At 45.3% G+C, this 24,052-nt stretch overlaps 1 protein-coding gene across 2 annotated transcripts in view; it reads right to left on the reverse strand.

The window, feature by feature from the left end:
• UBN2 (ubinuclein 2) overlaps positions 1-24,052 on the reverse strand; it is a 1,320,634-nt gene that overhangs the window by 1,017,130 nt on the left and 279,452 nt on the right. For both annotated transcript variants that reach the window (XM_069652705.1, XM_069652704.1), the window contains exon 5: positions 9,060-9,172. In XM_069652705.1, coding sequence (XP_069508806.1) covers positions 9,060-9,172 — 113 coding nt within the window. The remainder of the gene's footprint in view (positions 1-9,059; positions 9,173-24,052) is intronic.

Raw genomic sequence — 24,052 nt, forward strand, 5'->3', positions numbered from 1 at the left:
CCACTGCGATGGTCGCCAGTTTGAATGAGCTTGCCATTATGAGCAAATCGTCTAAATACGGAAAGACTTCCGTCCTCGATCTGCTGAGGTATGCTGCCACCGGTGCGAGGCACTTGTTAAATACTCGTGTTGCTGATTTTAGACCCAATGGGAGGACACAGAATTGAAAATGTGACTCCCCTATGGCGAACCTGAGGAATTGCCTGTGGGCAGCATGAATGGGAATGTGGAAATAAGCATCTTCTAAGTCGAGGGTGGCCAGGAAGTCGTATTGATTTGGGAGAACGTTCTGAAGGGATGTCATTTTGAATTTGATGCGCTTGATAAAGTTGAGAGCTCTGAAATCCAGAATCTGTCTCCACTGACCGTTTTTCTTCTTCACCAGAAAAAAAAACGTGAGTAGAAGCCTCTTCCCATTTGCTGGTTTGGTACTGGCTCTATAGCTGCTTTTAGGAGTAGCTTGTGAACCTCCAGCATGACCTGCTTCAAATGATGCACTTTGCGTGGAACGGGAGCAAGAAATGGAGGTTGGTCCAGGAACTCGATGGTGTGACCTTTGCAAACCACCTGCAGCTCCAACTAGTCTGATGTTATTCTTAGCCAGCGCTGGTAAAAACAGCTTACTCTCCTTCCCACCGGGGTGTGTCGTGAGGAGGAGGAGGAGGTTGGTCAATTTTGCTTGCCGTGTGTCTTGGCGTGGTTAGAGCCACGTTTAACCCTATGGGTGTATCTGCTGGTTGACTGATGGTATCTCTCTTGAAAGGTATTACTCTGCATTCGTTGACTGTAGGAGGGGCGACTGAAACCCCTGTACTTTGAAGATGCACCTCGAAAGGAACAAAAAGATCTACGCGCTTGGTCTGTGTCCTTAAGGGAACTGATGGCTTGTGCCGTATCTGTGTCAACCTTTATACCCTTGAGATGGTCGTCAATCTGTTTTCCAATATCAAATATTAGATATGCCCATCGAGGGGCATATCTAATATTTGAGCCTGAACCTCTGGTTCCAAGTTTGTAGCCTTCATTCAGGCTTGTCTCTTCAAGACAGTACCATGGGCTGTGTCGATCATATGGTCGGAGGTAGCCTCCCCATCTGATAGGATTGCTTTGGCCTCCTCTTTCAGATCCGTAGGCAAGTGCTTGGTCAGCTTGGACATACGGAGCCACAGCTCACAGTCCAGCTGTGCAGTCATGGCAAGAGCGTTGCCAGCCCTAATGGTGAGAGGCCGATGATATACCTTCCTGCCCATTGCTTCCTATTTACGGCCTTCTTTGTCAGGTGGAGCTGAAAGGGGCGATGATAGATTAGCCAACCTTTTTTGTGGCTGCAACCGTTATGATGGCTTCTGGTTTAGTATGCCCCCTTAGGCATAATGGTGCCGGTCTTCAAACGAGTGCCGGTGTGGACAATGGCGTAGCCAAAATCTTCGCTCGTGTCCCATATCGTGTCCAATAGTGGAATCGTAATGACCATCCTTCTACGTTCGTCTCTATGTTGATATAGCACTGATTTTTTCTCTTCTGATGCAACTTGCAAATTAAAGAGGTCTGCCGCTTTACCAATTATGGTATGAAAAGACACTAGACCGTCGGGTGGTGAAGCGTCTCCTGGGGAGTCCTTCCTAGGCTTTTCTACAATGTAATCGTCCCACTCGCTCTGCTCGTCTGGCACCTGGGTAATCTCCCCTTCTTCAGGGTCTGAAAAGTTTCTGAAAGGATCTTCCTGCCATTCGGAAACTGATGCAGTGGATGGAACAATCGTGGGGTCCCTTGTGGGTGGTCTCATGGGATCCCTCGTGGGTGGTCTTGGCGTAGGCGATGATCTAGGAGGGGAGACCCGTCGGCGAAGCACTGAGCGTCTTGCTCCTGGACATGCGGGGAGGTTCTGGTGAGCGTGTTCTTATGAGGTGATCTGCTGTTAGAGTTTCTTGGATAATTATGGGGCGGTGAAATCTGCCTCCGAGGGGATCTTTCCATCGGTGTAGAAGAACGATGCCTTTGTCTCTGACGCCTATTATATTCGTCAATGATCCTCTATCCTCTGCATTGAAAGCATGTGTTCTGGATCATATGGTTCTGCAGTTTCCGCTGAGGTGGGATGCCAGGGAGGACTGTTCTCCTTTGGAGCGCGGATCGGTTGCTCAGGGATGAACTCAGATTCCAAGAAATCCTCCTGTAGGATAATGTCAGGAAGTTCTGCCATCTCTTTTAAGGGAAACAGTTGGGCTCCTATTGGCAGATTGAGGATTTCCGGTGTGTGGAGGTCTGTGTCCATTGGTTTGAACGACTCGCTTTCCTTGGAAGGCATGCTTGACATATCCGTGGACGGTGCCTTGGACTTACTCTTCTCCGTCGACGAGGGGTCAATTGTCGACTGTGCTTTCGTCGACAATGGTTTGGGCGTCTGCTTTGCCGACGGGGATTCCGTCGAAACGCAGATTTTGTGGACGACGAATGCTTTGTGGGAGGGTGATGCTCTTTCTCCGTCGAGGAGTGGTGAGATTCTTTTGTTGATTGCTTTGTTGTGGCCGATTTCGACGACGATGACTTAGTCGTGGTTTGGAGTGCCGTCGTCCATGTCTTGGGTTTCGTCAACGGCTTGCTCGTCGACGGCCTCTATTGCCGGTGTGGCTCGTAGACCGCGTTTGACGATTGCGCCCCCCACCCCTTGGAATTTTTGAAAATGTCTCCTTACCTTTGGAGGAGGTTCTCTTGTCAGGGTGCTTTTTCTTTTGGTCTCCAGAACCAAGGGAATGTGATGGAGATGTCATTTCCATCTTTTTCTTGCTCCTATGTGAAGGAGAGGTGCCCCTTTTTACACAGAGGAGGCCCTTCTTTTTGAAATGTGCCTCTCTGAAGGCTTCATAGACAGTACAGGGGCTGTCTTAGCCGATTCTTCATCAGAAGAGTGTCTTCTAGATTCGAAATGTAGCAGAAGTCTTCTAGGTCTGTCCTGGAGAGTTTTGTTAGAAAAAGTCCTACAAATATCACATTTGTGAATGTCATGTGGGTAGAGACAGTATATGCACTGCTCAGGAGGGTCTTTCATGTAGACAAGCTTCTTGCATCTTACACAATCCCTGAAAAGGGAAGATTTCTTGGTAGTAGGTTCCTCTGACATGGTGTTAAGAGGATTCACTTGACGGATTTCGAGTGAAAACAAGTGATTTCTGAGACCAGAAACATGCAGAAAGAGTTTGATCAGGAGATCAAGATATTTTTTTTTTTTTGCGAAAAATATTGAAGTTAACAGTGAGGAAAAATCAAAATGCTCAGAGAGCTAATGATTCCCTGTAGTCTATTAGACTGCAGTGAAAAATCTGAAGATGGCTGCCTGGGGCGGAGCTTAAATCCAGCCACCTCATTGGTTAGGGCCATAAAGGACCAAAGTGAGTTGGAGGGACTACACAATTGAATGGCTCATAGGCGATAACGGGCAATCTACATTCTTTTTCTATGGAAATATATATATATATATATCTATGATACATTACTCACCGTAATCGGATTTCTGATGCTTGTATCTGCTTAGATTCACATGCTGTGCATAGGCCGACATCTAGTGGAAGCTGCATAGTATTAGTTTGTTTTTCGAAACTCGAAAATGGGCGTCGACACAGGGCGTGCCAGTAATACTATCCCTAGTGTGACGTCCACTGTACCCAAGATCCCTCACGAGTCTAGGACCCTCAGATTGTATTTTTTCTGACATGAGGTAGCATGAGGAGTAGCGCAAGTACAGATAATCCAAGCAGATAGACAGAAAGGTAAGACTACAAGCAACCATGCACCTTCTCTCAGAGGGGAGGAAGGGTGGGTCGCATGTGAATCTAAGCAGATACAAGCATCAGAAATATGATTACGGTGAGTAATGTATCCCTTCTGAGGCTTGTGGAATCTGCTTAGATCACATGCTGTGCATAGATTAGCGAGCAGTACCTGAAGGAGGTGGGATGTGAGAAGGGTCATGAGCAAATAAGTGTCTTAGAACCACTTGTCCCACTTGTGTATCTGCCTTGGAATGGGTGTCAATGCAGTAAAGCTGAGTAAAAGTGTGAATAGAGCTCCAAGTAGCTGCTTTGCAAATGGTGTCAAGGGGTACATTTGCAATGAAAGCCAGAGTGGCCCCAATGCCTCTAGTAGAGTGGGCTCTTGGCGTGAAAGGCAGAGTTCTTTCAGAGAGTGAGTAACACAGCTGGATACAGTTAATAATCCACTTCGAGATGGCACCTTTAGAGACGCGATCCCCCTCTCTGCCTGTAGCTACGGAGACCAACAGTTGATCTGTTTTCCTTAGCGGTCTGGTTTTATTTACATAGTAGAGGACCGCCCTATGCACATCTAGGGTGTGTAGTTTCACCTCAGCCGAGCTTTGAGGGTCCTGGAAGAAAGCCGGAAGCTCGATGGACTGGTTCACGTGGAATTTAGATATAAACTTAGGTGAGAACCTAGGGTGTGTGCGTAAAACCAGTTTGTCTTTATGGACAGTAAAGAAGGGATCCTGCACTGACAGAGCCTGAATTTCACTGACCCTTCTTATAGAAGTGATAGCTACTAAGAAGGCCGTTTTATAAATCAGGTGTTTGAGACTGCTTTTATGCATGGGCTCAAAAGGGGGGCCCATGAGCTTAGATAGCACCACATTAAGGTCCCACCCTGGTGGTGGGTTCGAAATAGGAGGTTGAAGTCTCTTTACTCCTTCCATGAAGGCTTTAACTACTGGTACTTTCCACCACGAGACCTTGTTATGGGAAGTGGTGTATGCTGACAGGGCTGCCAGGTGTACTTTCAGTGAGTTAAAAACCAATCCTGCATCTAGCAGGTGGAGCATGTATTTACCAAAAGTGGAAGGAGTGCAATCAACTGGGTTGACTTGTCTACTCTAGCACCAGATAACGAATCTCTTCCACTTGTCAAAGTAACAGTGCCTTGTGTTTGGTTTCCTAGATTCCTTTAGGATGTCCATACACCTCTGTGGTAAATTGAGATGTCCAAACTCTATGACCTCAGGAGCCATGCTGCCAGGTTCATCGAGATGGGTTGCTGATGCACTGTTTGACCTTGGTGCTGGGACAGTAGGTTGTAGCAGGCTGGAAGTTTGATGGGCTCGCACACCGCCATCCTGCGTAGGTGTGGGAACCACGGTTGCCTTGCCCACATGGGAGCAACTAGGACGAGCGTCATCGACTCTCTGTTCATCTTGTTCACCACCTTCCTGATGGGAGGAGTTGGTGGAAAAGCGTACGCAAACATCCCTGACCAGTTCATCCACAGGGCGTTCCCCTGGGAGTCTGGTTGGGGGAACCTGGATGCAAATCCTGGGCATTGTCTGTTTTCGCTTGTGGCGAATAAGTCTATAGTGGGGAAACCCCACTGAAAGAAGATATCTTCTACGACCTCTCTGTGTAGAACCCATTCGTGTTTCTCTGGGAGGGAGTCTCTGCTCAGAGCATCCGCTAGGGAATTGAGCTCCCCTGGAACATGTTGTGATGACAGGAAGATGTTCCGTCTGAGTGCCCATATCCAGATTTTCCGGGCAAACTTGGACAGATTTGGCGAACGAGTCCCTCCTTGCTTGTTCAGGTAGAACATGGCTGTTGTGCTGTCTGTCCGGATTTGCACTGACAGGTTTAGTAGGTGGGGCTCGAACGCTTGAAGCGCTCTGAATACTGCCAGAAGCTTGCCTCCCTGCGTAGGTGTGCAGCCGCCACCGCCAGTACCTTGGTGAATACCCTTGGTGCCGAAGCTATCCCGAAGGGCAGTACCTTGAATTGGTAGTGCCGACTGTCTACCTTGAAGCGCAAGTACCTTCTGTGCGCTGGGAACATGGAAATATGAAAATAGGCATCTTTCATATCCAAGGTTGCCATGTAATCCCCTTTTTTAGGTGGGGGATTACCTCTTGTAGCGTAGTCATAAGAAACTTTTGGGGCTTGACATACTTGTTGGCAGGCCGTAAGTCCAATACTGGGCGCATTGTCAAATCTTTTTTTGGCACAAGGAAGTAAGTTGAATAAATACCCTTGTTTACCTGGTGTCCCGGGACGAGTTCTATCGCGTCCTTTTCTAGCAGAATGGCGATCTCCTCGAGGAGAATCTTCTGATGTTCTCAAGAGTGTACTCTTTGTCGTGGAGGATGGTTCCAGGGACGCTGCAGTAGTACTATACAGTACCCTGTGGATACTGTTGACAGCACCCATCTGTCTGATGTGATCCCTTCCCAAGCCTGGGTGAAGTTGGAAATGCGTCCCCCTACTGGGGTTGCGTGAGAAGGGACCCTGAACTGAGCGTCACTGCTTTGGTGGAGACGTGCCGCCTCCTTTGCTGGGGCTGCCTCTGCCTTTACCACGACCTCTCCTATTACCCCTGCCGTAACCCTGGGAAGACTGTTGGCTGTTGTTCCACTGTGTACCCTGCCCCTAGGAATAGTTAGATCCTCTCTGGGAATTTTGGCCGTGTGGGCGACGAAAATTACTATTCCCTCTCTTGTTAGGGGGTTTATTGGTTAGCTGGCCAAGGGACTTCAGTGTCTATTATTCGTCCTTGGCATTCTTCAGTGCGTCCTCGACCGCCTTACCAAACAACAGATCGGCTTCCACCGGTTTGTCCAACAATGATGCCTGGGTTTCTGCCTTAAAACCAGACTGCCGTAACCACGCATGTCTCTTGATAACAGTACCTTCTGCTATCAATCTGCCTGCGTTGTCCGCGGCGTCAAAGGTTGCTTTTAAAATGCAACCAGACACGGCTCTACCCTCTGCAGAAATCCGAGCTAACTGGCCCTTTAAGGGTTCTGGTGCAGAGGCTATAAGTGCCGCGACTTCTTCCCACTGATGGCAGTTGTAGCTGGCCAACAAAGTGGTGGAGTTTGCAATCCTTGCCTGCTAGGCGGACGTTGAGGCTACTTTCCTGCCGAAACCATATAGTTTTTTGCTCTCCTTGTCTGGAGGAGCTTCGGACGATGACAAGGGTGTTCCAGCCCTCTTACGAGTGTTAGTGACAACTAGGGAGTCTGGCTTCAGATGTCCTCTGACATACTCTACAAGAGTGTAGAGTATGTCCAACCCCCCACTCTCCCTACTTGCAGGGCTGAGGCCAGAGGCCTTCCAAGGCCCGGGCCGAGGTCAGAGGCCTTCCGAGGCCCAAATCCGTCGTGCAGCAGCCGACGGTCAATTTCTTCTCCAGTCGGCGTCGAGTGTCGAAGTTCGACGTTGGGATGGGGAAGGATGTCAATTAATCAATATTTTAGCAAAAGTATGGCTTATGCCAGGGGACTCCGCAAAATGCTTCCGACCAGTATGGCGGAAAAAAACAATCTGAGGGTCCTAGACGCGTGAGGGATCTTGGGTACAGTGGACGTCACACTAGGGATAGTATTACTGGCACGCCCTGTGTCGACGCCCATATTCGAAAAACAAACTAATACTCCGCAGCTTCCACTAGATGTCGGCCTATGCACAGCATGTGATCTAAGCAGATTCCACAAGCCTCAGATATTTTTTTTTTTTTTTTAAATAATTATTTAAATTACAGAGGATCGCCAGTCTGACGACAGGGAGTATTCAAGCATCTGAATCTAGGAAACATCCAATGCTGGAGAATCCATCTTCACAAATGCGATCGAGACAATCCACAACTTATTTAAATAAGGGGTCATAAGGAGTCGAGTTGACCTCACTATCCTATGAGGATTAAGACCTTTCACTAGACAGAGCATGGAAGAGATGCCGAAGGGTCCTTGGAAAAAAAAGGATACATTTTGTGCCCTCCTCCCCCCAAAAAGGTATTTATAACCTCAAAAGCAATAACTGTTGCCAAGTCATTGTTTTACAAGGAAAATAATAACGGGTTATTGCTATTCACATGCACTGGCCTGAAAAAATGGTTTACTTTCTCTTGGGGCTTCTGGGTCTCAAATCTGACGCTAGAACACTTTGTGCAGGTCTTCACTGGCATCCCCTGGGGAAGTTTCCACACCTGTGGGTTAGAACTGGGACTTACTTGGCATTTCCTCAAAAGACCCATCAGTGGCAAACGCTTTGTTCCATTGATTCTAATTGGGCATGTTTACCAACATCGAGAACTTCTGCAAAGTGGCATTTTAAGGTACTTTGCTTGAACAAATCCAATTTTCCTGGGTTACCTTAGGTATCTAGAGGTTTCAACAAAGTCTTGGCCTTTAAGCCACTACCCCCAATTTACTGTGTATTCTTAAATCCATGTATTACACTGCTGCCTATCGAAAGGTCGTAAATTAGAGTGCATCATCACTGGTTACAGGTCTATTTCTTGGAGGTTATTATGCCCATATGGGTCTGGATAGTGTAAAAGCCTGAACATATTGTAAATGTCTGTAGCCCTCTAGGCCTTGCTGGGTTAAGTATTAATCCTCTAGGTATTCAGAGAATAACCTTATAATAAAAATGTATATGTTTAAGAATACAAGTGTAGTGTATTAATTAGGGGCGACTATTGGGAATAACTTCTCTGCCGGCATTCCTCCATCCCTCTTGATTAAAGCCAAAGTGCTCTGCAGCAGCTACCATCAGAGTCTGGCATTTCCTTTTGGTTAAAGCTCTGTCCCACTCCTGGATTAGATGGTTCCACAGCCCTCCTCAGAGGTGCTGTGCAAAAATCCTCAACTATTTTGAATGATTACAGAAATGAATTACCACCATAAACTGGCTCTCACCTCCACAAATGTCTAGCAGTTACAACAAATAGACAAATGACACTGCTAAAAGTGATAACTGCATATTGTAACAAGCTACGCTACTCCAGCAAAGGAGCAGACACTTGAAAAACAATCTTTGTTTGCCACAGAAAGATATTGAGGTAAGCAGACAATTTGTCAAACGTTAAATAACAGCTATCACAGCCTGTACCAAAAGAACAGATGGCTTAATTATAAAGGCTCAAAATCATAGCAGTGCATAGTTTTCAGATATAAACTACTGTTGCGCATATACATAAGTACATAAATAACCGGTTTGTCACCACTTACAGGACTATCATTCTGGAGAATCAGTGCAATAGGCAAGCATATTAAATGAACATACCCCATCTGGTTAGACACTTTCATTTTGCGTGGCCTCTTCTCTTTATCAGAGCCATCTTCCTTGCGTTTTCGCTTCTTCAGGGTGCGATCTTCACCATCCTTTAACTTGGACACCTGTGAGTTACAAGCCAGAGATAAACAAAAATGTAAACCGTTGAGGGAAACCCCCCCAGTATGTAAGATAGATTCAAGTGAATTGATCCAACGCTACTAGAGCGATTTCAAACTGGTGCACAATTACCGAGCACAGATAATGTTCTTGTACAACCCTGGACATGTTTGGAAACAATTCAGTAAAGGTTACTTGCCTGAAACACTGGCTCGCTCCTGCATGGGTATCATTTTCAGATTCACAACCTTATATTTCGAGAGGTTCTGGTCTATGGCGGCCTTCCTCAAAGCAAGCCAACAAAGTTCAAGTTTGTGATAAGAGAAATTATATGCTACGAGGGCAAAATATAGAGTTCATGGGCAAGTGCTAAAAACCGAAGGTCATTAAGCATCACTCAGTAAGCAGGATATACCTGTGGGGAATGTGGAATTTGAATATAGCGTGTCAAAGTAACTTCCAAATGGCATGCAAACTACACATTTTCTCCATTTTACAAATTACTAGTTAGGCTTTAAAAGTCTTGTGGGTGCGTCCCAACGCTTGTGTATACTTTCAATTCTCATGTTCTCAAACAGAGATAATGTCACATAGGTATTTTTGTATGGCACCAGGCAGCGTGGGCAGTCAAAAGTAGCTCCTGGTAACTTTTGGTGTCAAGCAAACTATGCTTTTCAAGCCTGCAAGCAGGAGCTAAATTGCTACCAGCTCCCTGCAGGTTCCATTCCAGATGCTCCTATTCTTTAACCGTAGTTCTTCACAGTACGAATCTAACTCTGATTCAAAGGCTTGGCGGATTACCACTTCGATTGGTATGTAAAGCACAAAGTAAAATATATTTTTAATTGATGTTTGAGGGCTCAGGTCAAGTTAGACTCTTGGCTCTCAGACAACAGGTATGTGCATCATTGAGGAAGAGGTTAATAAACATGATTAAGATGACTGGCCTTTCTTACTTTTAAAGGGCAGTGCCTTTGCCCCAGGGTCGTCTGCATTTCATAATGTCATTGGCAACAGTATCCCTCAAATGTCTGACATCAGCAGAAGCTATCGGCAGCAAGCAGAAACAACGGAAGAAAGAAGAAGAAAGAAGAAGAAAAAAGCAGAAACAATTGTCTGGTAAAAACAGCATTACTATTTAAAACAAAAAAAATGTCCCCTCTCTATTCCATCAGAAGCTTGTCAAGATAATCAGTTACTGCACAGGTCAGCATGAAATTCTTGCCAGACAAAAGTGCATACCAACAGTTTACCGTTTTTCCATTTTGATGTGCACGTTTCCCCAGAAAAGCACTTCTGAGTTTTTAAAGCTAAGCATTCAATAAGCAGATGTTTGGAGGACTCTACTGCGATATTACAAAATCGTTTTTTTAAAGTGTCTCATCATGTTTCAAAAACATGTCCTTGGTAGAGTAGATGTATAAACGTAATCGCAAAAATTGATCTCAATGATATCTGGAAGGACACTTTTCCAGATATTTCGGAATTAGATTTACTCCACGTGCTTCCCCACCGAGGCCTAGTGTGGTGGCAAGTTTAGATCTTTTGTTGACAGTTTCAATCCAATCACAATAGGTTAGCTTTTTCTTTACTGCACAAGGGTTATTCCAAAGTGTTTCTATGTCAATGTCAGGGTACGTCAATTGCGTATGGATCTTCATTCCTTCAACAGACCTATATAAGGCTTTTCTGGAGTCAGGTTCAAGATGTGGTAGGGGATTGCTGATGACTCCATTGACATTTTTCTCATCATTGCCACCTATTTCCAAAGCACTGTAGCAAACAGACTGTAACCCAAGTTCATAGCGGACGGCAAGGATTGATGAATTTCTTGGCAAACTAAGGCCCTTGTGCCAGAATTGACCCTCTAACACATCCCATATTGCTCGACTGATGTTTAAACCAGCTTCGCTAACAAAAGTTATGGCAGCTACTAACTTCTGCCGGTAGAACATCATCTCAGGTTTGTGTAATTTTTGCCATAGTCTGCGTGTAATTTAGCACCTTCCAGCATCAGGTTGTTCATTCTCATTTTCAGTTCTTGAGTCCATTGCCATTCTCTTCTTGATTTATTAAAGAGAATAGCCAGATATCGAACGCTATCTGTGTTTTCTAGTTGTTTACCAGTCGTGAACCATTTTAAATGTTTTCCTTTTTTTTTCCAAGATCTGAGGCGAAGGAAACAATTTTGGACTTTGAGATTTATTTCCAGATCATTCTTTTGCAAGTACACTTCCAAGTTGTTCAACAGTCTCTGTAGACCTATTTGCGTGGTGTCTAAAATCTCCAAGTCATCAGCATAGATTGCCCAACCTATCTGATGTCCATTAATTCTTGGGGGAAAGGTGTAACACTCCAGTAAAGCCGCTGGCAAATCTGCAATATACAGCTTGAAGATTAAATTGCTAGCGGGCAGCCCTGCTTTACACCTGTTTCCGTTATTTTATCGGTCAGTTCACCCTCAGCATTGATTCTCACTCGAATCGACATGTCAGAGTGAAGAGATTTGATGGCTTGTAAGAGATCCGACAGGCAGTCCCACATCTTTAATTTCCGCCACACGATTGCCCTTTTCACACTGTCAAAAGCTTGACGTAGATCAACAAAAGCCAGCAACAGATTTTTCCCTCCTTTTATCGGTTCAATAGATTTAGCAATGTCAAGTTAAGCTTCTTCCCTACTCCTTTTGTGAAGCCTGTTTGTCTGACGTCCACGATTCCAGCATCATTTGCCCATTTAGATCGTCTATTTAGCAGAAATGATGCAAAGATCTTACCAATGATGTCTAACAGTGCAATCGGACGGTAGTTGTTGGAATCTGCTCGATTTCCTTTTTTAAAGATCAGCACAACTACCGCCGATTGCCAGAACAAAGCAATTGTCAGCGCTGTGGACGTATGTCTGAAGAGAACTTCAATAAAAAGTAGCCCACTGCTCTTTGTTCTTCTTTAGCATGATGTTTGATAGTCCATCAGGGCCGGCTGCACCTGAGTTTTTCAATTTAGAGATCGCTTGTGCAATTTCATCTTTCGTATTAGACATTGCACAGTACTTTCCTCTCTGCATAGATCAGCACCTGGCGGTGTAGAGTACACTCGAGTAATGCTTCACTCACAGATCTGCATTCACTCCAATACTCATATTGACTTTCTGAGTTAAGGAACCTTCGTTTATTATTGCCCAAGTATCTACTATGATGGGCACATATCGATTTTAACATTTTCTCTGCTCTCTCTTGATTTGTATTTGTATTTTAGTATTTGTAACACGCACAGAACGGAATAAACCATGTAGCGGCATATATAACAATAGATAGCGTATATAGGTGGATCCATACCGTGCCCCCAAAATAAGGAGGGTTCTCCATCTAAACAGGAAGGTCTTTAATGCTCGTGAAACTGAAGTGAGCTCATTGTCCTTGGCTCTACTGGTAGGGAATTCCATAGGTTTGGACCAACGACCGAGAATCTTCTGTCACCCCGGGATTTATATGCTGAGTGGGGGATAGCCAAAAGATGACATCACTGGAGCGCAACTGTCTCACAGGATGATATGGCTGAATTAGCTCTCCGGTACAGGGGGGCGATGCCGTTAACACATCTGAAAACTATACAAGCTGCCTTACGGTCTTCGATTGGAAGCCAATGTAGCTCACATGAGCGGTTTTAATTAGCTGAAATACCATTCTAACAGCTGCATTCTGGGCTTTCTGAAGTCGCTGGAGTTGTTTAGAGGGGACAGCCAGCAGTTGACTGTTCCAATAGTCCAGGTGGGCTCTGGTTAATGTGCCCACCACAGCCACATGGTCTTCTTTAGGTATATAGGAAAGCACTTGGCACAGCAGTCTCAAGACAAAGTGCACTGCTTGAATCTTGGCTCCCACCGGGGCTTCGCTACCAAGGTCCTCTTGCCATACACAACCCTGTTTTTTTATATCTTAGATACAAATTTTAGGCTTCTGCCTAAGAGCATGGGGATAGGCAGTTTCTTTGCTGTATTCAGCAGATGCTTGGGCCCAAACAGGACGAGTTCGGTCTTGTATGCATTAAGCTGCAAATAGTTTGACATCCCGCCACTTACTTCTTCCAAGCACTGCCCTAGTCTGCTGAATGATTCCTCAAAGTCAGCAACTCTGATAAAAATCTGGGTATCGTCCGCATACATACACCAGAAGGGGTCAGATATACAAATTGAACAGCAGTGGAGACAGGGAGGATCCCTGCGGGACTCCACAATTTAGCTTAATGAGGTCCGACAGGAACTCCCCCAATCTCACACACTGTTGACGATCAGTTAAAGACTTAAACCAACCTAGTGCCAAATCGGAAATTCTTCCTACTTCCTGTAGTCGTTCCAGAAGGATGTCATGATTCACAGTGTCAAAGTCTGCGGACAAATCCAACATTATCAAAAGTGAAAGTTCCGCGGCCCTTAGCAGTTCGTCCTGTACAACCAAGAGGGCAGTCTTGGCTCCGTGTTTTGGTCGAAACCCAGATTGGAACTTGTCCAAAAGTAGTTCACGTTCAACAAATTCCTGCAACTGATAAGTAACAACCTTTTACAGGATTTTAGCTGGCCAAGGTAGCCCTGTGATAGGACGATAATTTTAAAGAATCTCCACATCTAGTGATGGTTTTTTCAGCAAGGGTGAAACAATTGAAAGCTTTAGGCTCTCCGGGACAATCCAACTTGTCAATGATTTATTGATAAAAATAGTAATAAATGGGGCAAGTTCCTGCGCCATTCGCTGCATAAGCTGGCAAGGTAGATAGAGAATCAATAGTGGGTTCAAGAGTCCTAATAAGTTGGAATATAGCATCTTCAGCAACCGGATGGAACTCGAACGTAGGCGCTAGAATCTGATTTTGTGGATCATCCGACTTGCCTACTATTTTGATTATGCAGGGACACAGGTGGGTTTGTAATAGCCACCTGCTCAATATCAGCCCTTATCCATTCGATCTTATCCACAAAGAAGGAATTAAAAAGGATTAGCCTGCGCCACAGAGGAATCAAGAGGAGCTGCTTTGCAGTTTGGATTGCAGAATTTAGAAATAATGGAAAACAATTCCCTTGGTTGGTTACTGGCAGTTTTTAATTTCTTGCCCAAGAAGTCTTTTTTGGCCAGAAAGATAGCCAATTTATAATCCCGTAATGTACTCCTAGCTTGAGTTTTGTTCTCCAACGTTGGCTTCCTTTGACACATCTGATAGGTCCTGCTAACTAATTTACACAAACATTGCAGGTTCTGTGAGAACCAAGGTTGAAAAACTGTTTTGTCTTAGGTTTTAACGGGGCCATCTTGTTACAGACAGTGAACAGATACTCCAGTTGTTAAAAAAAAAAAAAAAAAAAAATATATATATTTTACAAAAAATCACGCACGAAAGTGCGGGTGTAATAGAGGCAAGAGCCTCAGTGATTCCATTGCCAGTGATTTTATCCAGGTCCTTGGCTTTCCGAGAATGTATCACCTCTCTATCCTTAGTATTAGTTCTAGCACAATTGGGAAGACTTGAGTGAAAAAAACTTCACAAAGTCATCAGACCAGTAGACAGGCACAGTATCCTTTATGGTAGCAAGTTCACCTCTTGCTACAACAACATCTAAGCAATGGCTTTTAATATGCAAGGGTTGTACCCCCAGTAAGTGAAAACCATGGATATTCAACAAGTCCCATAGTTCTTTTGAGTCTGGTTTAGTCTTGTCATCTAACCAGATATTCGAGTCACCAACTAGGAGCAGTTCCTTAAATTTGCTCCCCTTGCTACTGAGGAAGACATCAAGGTTCTCCACATTTTTTTTACAGGGGCCAGGAGGTCTATAGGCCAGCACTGAATGAATGGTAGCTTCAGGGAAGATCTGATAGGTAATTTTTCCCACTTGCACATCACCCCAATCCAAGGCATGTACATTTAAATTAGATAAGCCAAATGTGGTATCTTTGGCAGTGCTTTCTTATTGCTAGATTCCACTGCACTAGGTTGCATGATTTTAAGGTCTTAATGTCGTTCCTCATTTTTTTTCTTCTCTTCTGCAATCGTTATGCAAAGGGATATTTACATTTATGATGGTCAACTCTGAAGCCACTTTTTGTTCTTTTAAATTGCGATGATACCGGGCCAAAATCTACAAGTATCGGATCTTGTCAGTCACTAGCTGATAATTTCTTTGTCAGAACCACAATCTCCTTCCGGGCGATTCTCAATCGATTTAAACCTTGATCTATTTCCAAATCTCACACATTAGTCTCCAACTAAGATCTTCTCTATTGTCCAAATCAAATTTACAGCATCATGATTGCCGTTTTTCATCTTGATTATTTTGAAATGTTTGATTATATTTTGTCTTCAAGAAATGTTTCACATAAAATCAAGGGTTTTGTGGCGCCTATTTCTGTGCTATGTATGAGTCGCCGCAAAATCGCCTCTCATCTGGCCGTTTAACATTTCGCAATTTCTAATGGCCAGTTCTTGCGCTCAGCATTTGCCGCGCTCAGCATGCTGATTTGCATTCATTTCTTTCACTAACCCGTTTTCATCAAACCATATAAAGTTCAAATCATCACACAATGATATAATGGATTGTTGAATTCCAACATACAGTCATCAATCAACGTCGTAACTGATGAAATAAACTTTCCCAGATGATATCATTGCAGGGTTCCAATAGGTATTCACAATCAAGAAATGTTATTTTGATGCTATTTTGTGGCAATAAAACACAAGGCGGCAGGCCAATACCGCCCCAGGTAATGCCCCCGGGGCCGTAGTTACAGGGCCGAGCGTAGCGAGGGCCTTAACGAAGCCCCGGGGGTATTACTGTGGGCGGTATTGACATGCCACCGAGGGTCTAAATCATCGATCACAAGTTTTTCAGACCACTCTGCCATCTTCGACAATAGCTGGCATGAGCTTCCAATGGAATTTTTCATGGATTTTGTCTTAGCTATGGATCACACTATTTTTCATCGGTTAGGATCACTTTGGCAGTTGAAGTCGCATTTGTTGTTGCTCTGGAAGAGTTTCTTCGTTAATCCGATGCCAATATTTCCTTATTTGTACATTTACAGGCATTTGCCTCAACATTCGGAATCATTTCATGAAAGTTATACCTCATCCATTTAGTACAGTCTATTACAGCTTCCATGAAGTCAGTTTTTTATGACATCTCGTTTCTGGCAGGGTCACTTAATCTATTGTGCTATTTGGAAGAGGTTGAGCCGCTTTTAAAATTAATCTGTAAACATTTCCAATGCTATGAGTTTGGAATTAATCATCGCTAGTAAACACCCTTGATCTTTCAGAGTTTCATTCAGCGACTCAAATAATTTAACAAATGGTACCATAGAAATTGTTGTTGCTGCCAGCACATGTGTATGAATCTGTAGACCGGCTGCCACAGAAAGAGGACTTATTATTCACCTCACTCTCTGCTTCGATTGGCCGCTGCATGTTTAAGTGACGTGATGAATTAACGTGATGAAGGGAGAGCGCCCTTCCCTTTGAAGCTTACCGTTCACAGCACTTGTATATTCATTGGTACCTTTATTTTGCAGCAGCACCTGTCCGCTTGTTTTTAACACCTGGGTAATTGTCCCAATCTGCAGAGTGTTCGTCAAATCATTGTGATGCCTCAGTGACTTTAGCTTTCTTCCATTTGTCACTAATGGCTCTGGGATTTTCGCGCCTATTGGTAGTGAAGGGTCATCAACAAGATAATTATTTATTTGCATTTGTATAGTGCACAGCTGCCCGGGGGCATCGTGGCACTGAAAAGGAAGGCTTACTTAGTACATGTTATGTAAAAGTGCTTGGTATACAACAGGTAAGTATTTGTGGGTGTGGTGGCATTTAACCTTTCGCTCAGGTTCAGAAAATCATTCTTGAGGCGCTCTGTTAGACATGCTTCTCTTGTAGCCAAATCAGCGAAATGATAGCAAAGGTGCGTCGAATCTTGTCCAAATTTCTCCTTTGCAATTTTGACGGGGGTAAGTTGCCGGACTGTGAGCCTGTCGATGGGCCGTAGTGCACGAACAATTCATTTACATTTAACAACGTATCGCTCTTGGGAGGCTCAGCTACACAACTACTTTCCTCAAGCGATGATCTACATCTCATTTTATCGCTGTCTTCGTTTTGAAGCATTTTAACGGTCTCAAGGACTTGATTATTTTGTTGTTCATCCCTATCGGCGGTGGGATAAAAGTAGCGTTCATTGAGACACCATTCGGGACTTCATTTGTTAGGTCGATGGTGTGTTATCGATTAAGCATACCCCCATCCATAACTCCAACTGCCCCCTTCATTCCTTAGTTCGTTCCCTATTAGTGAGACATTGTTAGTCAATACAAAAGAACAGTCAGTTTGTCCCTTGTTAACCTCATTGCCCTCATTTCCCTCATTATACACATTAAACGAAACACACCTATTTCTATTAGTTCTATATCAGTGATGTCAAATTTCGAATGTACCTTGCCATAAGCTGACATTGCCGTTTCCATGTGATAAGCTTAATGTCTTCGTTTTTAGATGGTTAAGATGAGTTAATGAAGGGAGGAGAACGTGCTAGTTGAAAGGAGTCGAGGCAGGCAGTGGGGAAGATGGAAGGGCTGTAGGGGAGGTCGCTGACAGTGACCCACAGTCTAGATTAACCAGATCAAGTTCCATTGCGACACTCCTCTGTAAGCTACTCGCCACTACGTGTTTCAGGATACAGGCAACGGCCCTGCAGCAACTTCTGCTGAGTAAGTGGTCCGGCAGCATCAGGCATTTCTTTATACTTTACGGTGACCGACGATCCCAAAACACAATGCTGCAGTTGTCAAGTCCCACACTCCAACTGCACGGCTGCCTAGAGCGGACTGGACTCAACGCGCCGGCGCTATGGGCCACACGTTTCTTTTGTAGGAAGTCTTTTACAATTAAAGTGGCAGCGTACGCCAGTACACAGCTAAAGCCAATGGAGCAATGGAGCAAACCTAGCATCCACAGCAGGTAAGCAGGAACAGGCTGAACTCACTGCCGGACTCTACGCGCCACGTGTCTCTTTTGTAGGAAGTCTTTTACAATTAAAGTGGCAGTCTACGCCAGTACACAGCAAAATCCAATGGAGAAATGGAGGAAACGCAGCACCCACAGCAGGTAACCAGGAGCAGACTGGACTCACTGCCGGACTACGCAATAATGCAGGGTCCAGCAAATGTGGATCAGTCTGGTAACTTGAAAGAGAATAAAAACTGTTAAAAAAAAAAAAACGAATGAAAAAGTATTAACGCAAGTCTTATGGAGAGGGGTGTGAGAAAAATCAAAATGGGTTGGTGAACCTTCTATATATGCTGTACTGGACCATGCCAGTCTCTGAAGAAGTGTTGTATATAGTAAAGGAGAGGTGAGTTAGGATTCTGATGCTGGCTGATTCAGAGTGAGGTGAGACTGTGCAGTCAGAGAAGGACAGTGGACAGGTATTCATAAAGAAAATGACTCCTGTTATTAACATGCACTGCACAACTTAAGAATTCTTCAGATGTCAATGATTAAATATTTCAACACAGAACCTTGTCATCAAGGTTGATTTGGAAATTATCCTAATCTATGTGGGGAACGCTAGTAGGATTTCGTAGAAGTCCAGAACCAAAGCAGAATATATTTCAGATTTTTCTTGCATTTACCCATGAGTAGCACTGATCTAGTAAATTGAGATGGGACAAGTACATATTTTCTTAAAGATATTTCTATGCCAAGGTATGTGGGATTTGATTAACACAAAGAGGGCAGTGGATGATGTACCTCTTCCATCACAGTGTTTGAAGTGCCAGTGATTAGGAAATGTGGCTTGTGTGCGCTTGTTTAGGGGAGTGTTGCAGGAAATGTAGTTTAGGTCACGATATTGTCGAGTGTCTGAAGGAGAAGCAACACAAATTCAGAAGCAGGGGATGGTAGTCTGTGTACTACTTTATTTTTTTAAACAGTATTTGGTTTTGCAGAGATAAAGGGGCACATCAATTAACTTTTATTAGGTGCCCGTTACATGTGCATGAAGCCAGTGTTAAGTTCAAAGGTGCCTGGAAATTAATCATATATTGCTAAATTGACTAAGGTGCAGAGTAGAACTGAGGGGTGGGGGGGAATAGCTTTTATGAGAGACAGTTGAGCTACCACATGCTAGTTTGATCCTGCTATAAAAGAATCCCACAAGTGGTTGACGAGAATACCTTTTGGCTTACTAGGGTAAAGTTCTGGTTTGTTATTGAGATCATACATTGTCCTCCTTAGGCAGCTAGTAAAGTTCTGTTATCGTGATAACAACAACATAAGCCAAAGCTCCTCAACAAAGCACAGGACGAGGCACACTCCGGGCTAGTGTGCACAATTTTCCATGATGGTCATGCTGCTGCAAGGGGCATGCATGCAATGCGCTAGGTGAAAGATGTATATACATTTTTTTTATGTAATCAAAGCTTAGATCTTTCACCCAGCGTAGAAACAAGGGGCCGGTGCCTGGCACCTGAGACCCAAATGCACCTGGGCCTTTTGGTCAGTGGATATTTACTGGGGGCGGGGGGGTAAATATTTGACACAAGTATGAGAGTGGCCGAGTATAGCGAGGGGGCCTGAACCAATGAAGAGGTTCAGGGGGTTACACACCAAGTTCGCTTTGCCTGAAAATGCCAGTAAAACATGCCAGGCTACTTAAGGAAATGTCGACAATGGTCCAATGCTACCCAGGCCCCCCAGCGACTTGCACACACACACAATCACATTCATACCCATTCACCCACCACTCTCCAAAACCATTTCTCTCACACTGCATTCGCCACGCATGCACCCACCCACCCACCCAGAAAATTCACAGTAACATCACACCTATTTAGTCACCCGCTACTCCCTTGCATACCTGGTCTCAAATTCATTCACACTGCATCCTACATACATCAACTCAACTCTCTCCCCTCCTAAACCCATCGCCATATCCTCTTTCTGCAAATGATCTGGTCTTCTACTTTGCTTGTACATTTTCTACCATTCACAACACCCTTGCTAATTAGCCTCCAACCCCCCACCTTTCTGCTCACTTTTCTACACCACTCCTAACCTCCTCTGACGCTACCGTGTATTCCTTTGCCCCCACCAACACTGAACAGATTATTACCCTACTCCTCAAGGCTAACCCTTCCTGTGTCCCCACTGACCCTGCACATTGTGAAGCACATACCTCTCATTGTTGCTCCACATCTTACTTCCCTCTTCAGCTCCTCTCTTGACAATGCCACTTTCCCTCATCCTATATGACCGCTACTGTCATTCATTTCCTTAAGAAACCTGGTCTAGATCCTAACTGACCTGCAACCTTAACCCTGTCCCTTCTACCAAACCATTCCAAAATCCTAGAGCGAGTAGTATTCCTGGATACGCTCAACCTCCAGGACACTCTTCAATCTGGCTCCCGGCCTCTGCATTCTACCGACACAGCCCTCAATGTCAGCAAATTCCTCTCTTCCATTCAGCATGCAAACCTTTCATCTATACTTATTCACCTTAACCGCCCTGCTGCCTTAGATAGGTCAACCATTCCGACAACCTCTCTTCATTATACCTCGCTTGGGTTGCTTCAAACCTTGACCCGAGACACTTTCAGGGGTCCTTTAACAGCCTTAGCTCCCCACTCACGCGCCCCCCACCAATCTGCTGGAGGTCCTCAAGAGTATGTCCTTGATCCACTTCTCTTAACGCGCTATACTTCTGCTCCCAGCACCCTGATCTCCTCCAACGTCTTCTCCTATCAACTCTTCACTGACAACACATCTTCTTGTTTTGCTCCTTATCCAATGAGCTGTTGTCAAAAATTTCAAACTGTCTCTTCGTCATCAAATATTGAATGGCGTCTCACTCGCTCATGCTCAACGCCACCAACACTGAAGTTCCCTACTTCCCAGGCAATCAATCTCTCTATTGCTCTCATGACTACCTACCTGTCTGGCTTCCGTTTGTACCCTTGGTGTCCGCTTCGACCAATCGCACAACTTAATCTCCTAATCTGCCACTGCAGCCAGACTCCTCCACCTCCAAATCAGAAAAATATGTTAATCTTCATTTCAATACTGCTAAACAGCTAATCTCCTCCTTAATTCTTTCTAGATCGGGCTGTCTCCTCTATGGCCTTCCCAACCATGCTTTTTCACCTCTGGACGAAGTCTACAACTTTGTGGTCTGCACACTTTTCAACCTTTCTCGCTTTACCTCTACCTCCTCTGCCAGTTGCCAGATTGGCTGGCTGTCTATGAAGCAAAGGACCAAGTATGACCTTCTCATCTTCAAAACTATCCATGGACTTGACCCACCCTACCTATCTGCTCATCTCACTCCCTACTCTTCTCCTCACTCGTTAAGATCATCCTCAGCTCACCTTGCCACTACTTGAGCACCCTGTGCTCCCTCTTGTTTCTGCTCCCTCTACTATGGTATGCTCTTCCTCTCTGTACTACCTCAACTCTACCACTTTTTAAATTCAACCTCAAAGCTCTCCCTTCTGAAGAACCTGTTTCCTAGCACTCTATGCGACTGCATCACGCGATTATCCTCTATCCCTACTCTTGATGGACAACCTTACAGCACTGTTCGGTCACCCCGCCACATTTAATTCAGCACTTCCTCCACCATCCAGTGCCTATGTCATTCTGTTCTGTGCTTGTCCCTGGTTTCAGGTTCCGCCTTCCCTTGAAACATCTGGTCCAAGTCATATTCTCTCACCCCAGCCATGTCCTCCGCACTTATCAATGGTAAATTCTGTATGCTTTGTGCAACAAAAATGCATTGGTTTCCCTGTGATTTTTAATAAGAAAACAGGCACCCACCCAGAAAAAATAGGCTACTCACCGTAGTGACCAACTTACTCCTAGTCCATAGTCCCCTTTCCTCCATACTGTCTGGGCGTCCCTCGCTACGGATGGGAGCCAGAACCTTTTTCACCAGGAAAAATAATCATCTCCTTTAAATTTAGAGGCGTTCAGGGGCACGGCGCTGGGAGCATGCGCTCCCCCGACTCCGCCCACCGGCACCACTCCAGTCCCCTTTGACGCGTCAACAATATTTACCACTGCCTAATGGCACCAGTTTCATTAAGGAGGACGACAGTGGGACGTTTGGAGGAAAGGGGACTATGGACTAGGAGTACGTTCGTCACTACACTGCATAACTCATATGTCCCGTCCCCTTTCCTCCATACTACATGGGCGATTACAACTGAATGTAGCCCCAGGGTGGAGTGACCCACCTTAGCAAACAAGCTCCTTAACACTGCCTGCCCAAATGCTGCGTGCGACCTGGAGCTGGCATCCAAACAGTAGTGCTTGCAGAAGGCCAAAGGAGTAGCCCACGTAGCCGCCCTGCTGATGACCTGCCACGGAACATGTCTCTGAAAAGCCACAGTTGTAGCTTTGGCTCTGATAGCGTGGGCATGCATATTTGCCGGAAGTGGTTGTGCTGCCCCTCATAGGCCTCTTTAATGGCCACCATACATCTTGCTATGGAGGCTTTGGAAGCTTGATAGCCTGGCCTTGACCCCCCCGAAGGTGACAAAGGGCTTCCGATTTACAGAAGCTTTTAGTCCTGTCCAGGTAGAACTTTAGAGCGCACCTGATTAGACAGTGCAGAACCCTCGAGCATCGTCCCTAGGGTCCGCGAAGAAGGTGGGTAACACAATCTCCTCATTCAGGTGGAAAGAGGAGAACACCTTTGGAAAGAATGCGGGGTGTGTTCTGAGCACCAGCTTGTCCTTATATAAAGTAGTACAAGGCTCTGAAGTGCCTGGATCTCACTGAGCCTGCGTGCAGATGTAAGTCCCACCAGTAGGGCTGTCTTGAAAGTGACTAACTTGATGTTCGCAGACGCCATGGGCTCAAATGGTTTATGAGCCAGGGTGCCCAAGACCAGGTTAAGATCCCACGCGGGGTGTGGCTTCTTGATAGGCGGGTAAAGCCTGGTGAGGCCCGCCAGATGTCTTAACGACAGGATTTGAGGAAGAAACTATCCCCTCCTCCGAGTTCCGGTAGGCTCTGATTGCCGCCAAATAGTTGCAACATGTGCTGCACCCTGAGTGTGCAAGGTGTGCAGAGAAGGATAGGACATCATCCAGAGTGCAGATCAATGGACAAACCGGCCTGCCGCCTACTCCAAAGGCAATACAGGCTCTCTGTCCGCACTAAGAAGAGAGCCCACATCCAAGCCTGCGTGTCTCTTCAGCATTTAACAACTCATCGGCAAGGAGCTGGCCAATCTAGCTGCAGTCTCAACCTCTCCTGTCCCCTTCTTCGGGGCCCTCTTCACGGCCCGGCTTCTCATTTCAGCTCTAAAACCCAGGACATCCTGTCAAACTCCTCCTCCTCAGGCCCAGAGTTTTCTAGACAAGTCTGATCTAGGAAAGTCTTGTCAAAACAGGTTCTTCCCTGATCTTCCAAAACCATCAAGGATACATTGACAACCTTGCTCCTGCCTTAGCTGACTTCTGCAACTACTCCTTTGCCACTGGAGCACTCTCTTGTGCACCCTCTTCTCAAGAAACCATCAGCCGTCCCCTCCTGCCCAGCTAACTATTGCCCGATTTCCATCACTCCTTAACTGGGCAAACTCCTGGAAAAGCTGCCCATCTCCCAGCTTAATCTTCACGCTGTACCTGTTTGTTGTCTCCATGACCATCAGTCAGGCTTCAGAGCAGCCAGAAGCACGGAAATTGCTCTCCTGAACATTTGTGAAGACCTGTACTCTAACCATGTTTCTAATCTGCCCTGTGTCCTCATCTGATCTCTCTTCTGCCTTTGACACGGTCAACCCTGCCATCCTGCTCAATTGTCTCTGTGATAACCTGGGTATCACCGATCAGGACATGGC

The sequence above is a fragment of the Ambystoma mexicanum genome, chromosome 3p (genome assembly GCF_040938575.1).
Source record: "Ambystoma mexicanum isolate Mex_15411 chromosome 3p, UKY_AmexF1_1, whole genome shotgun sequence".
NCBI lineage: Eukaryota > Metazoa > Chordata > Amphibia > Caudata > Ambystomatidae > Ambystoma > Ambystoma mexicanum.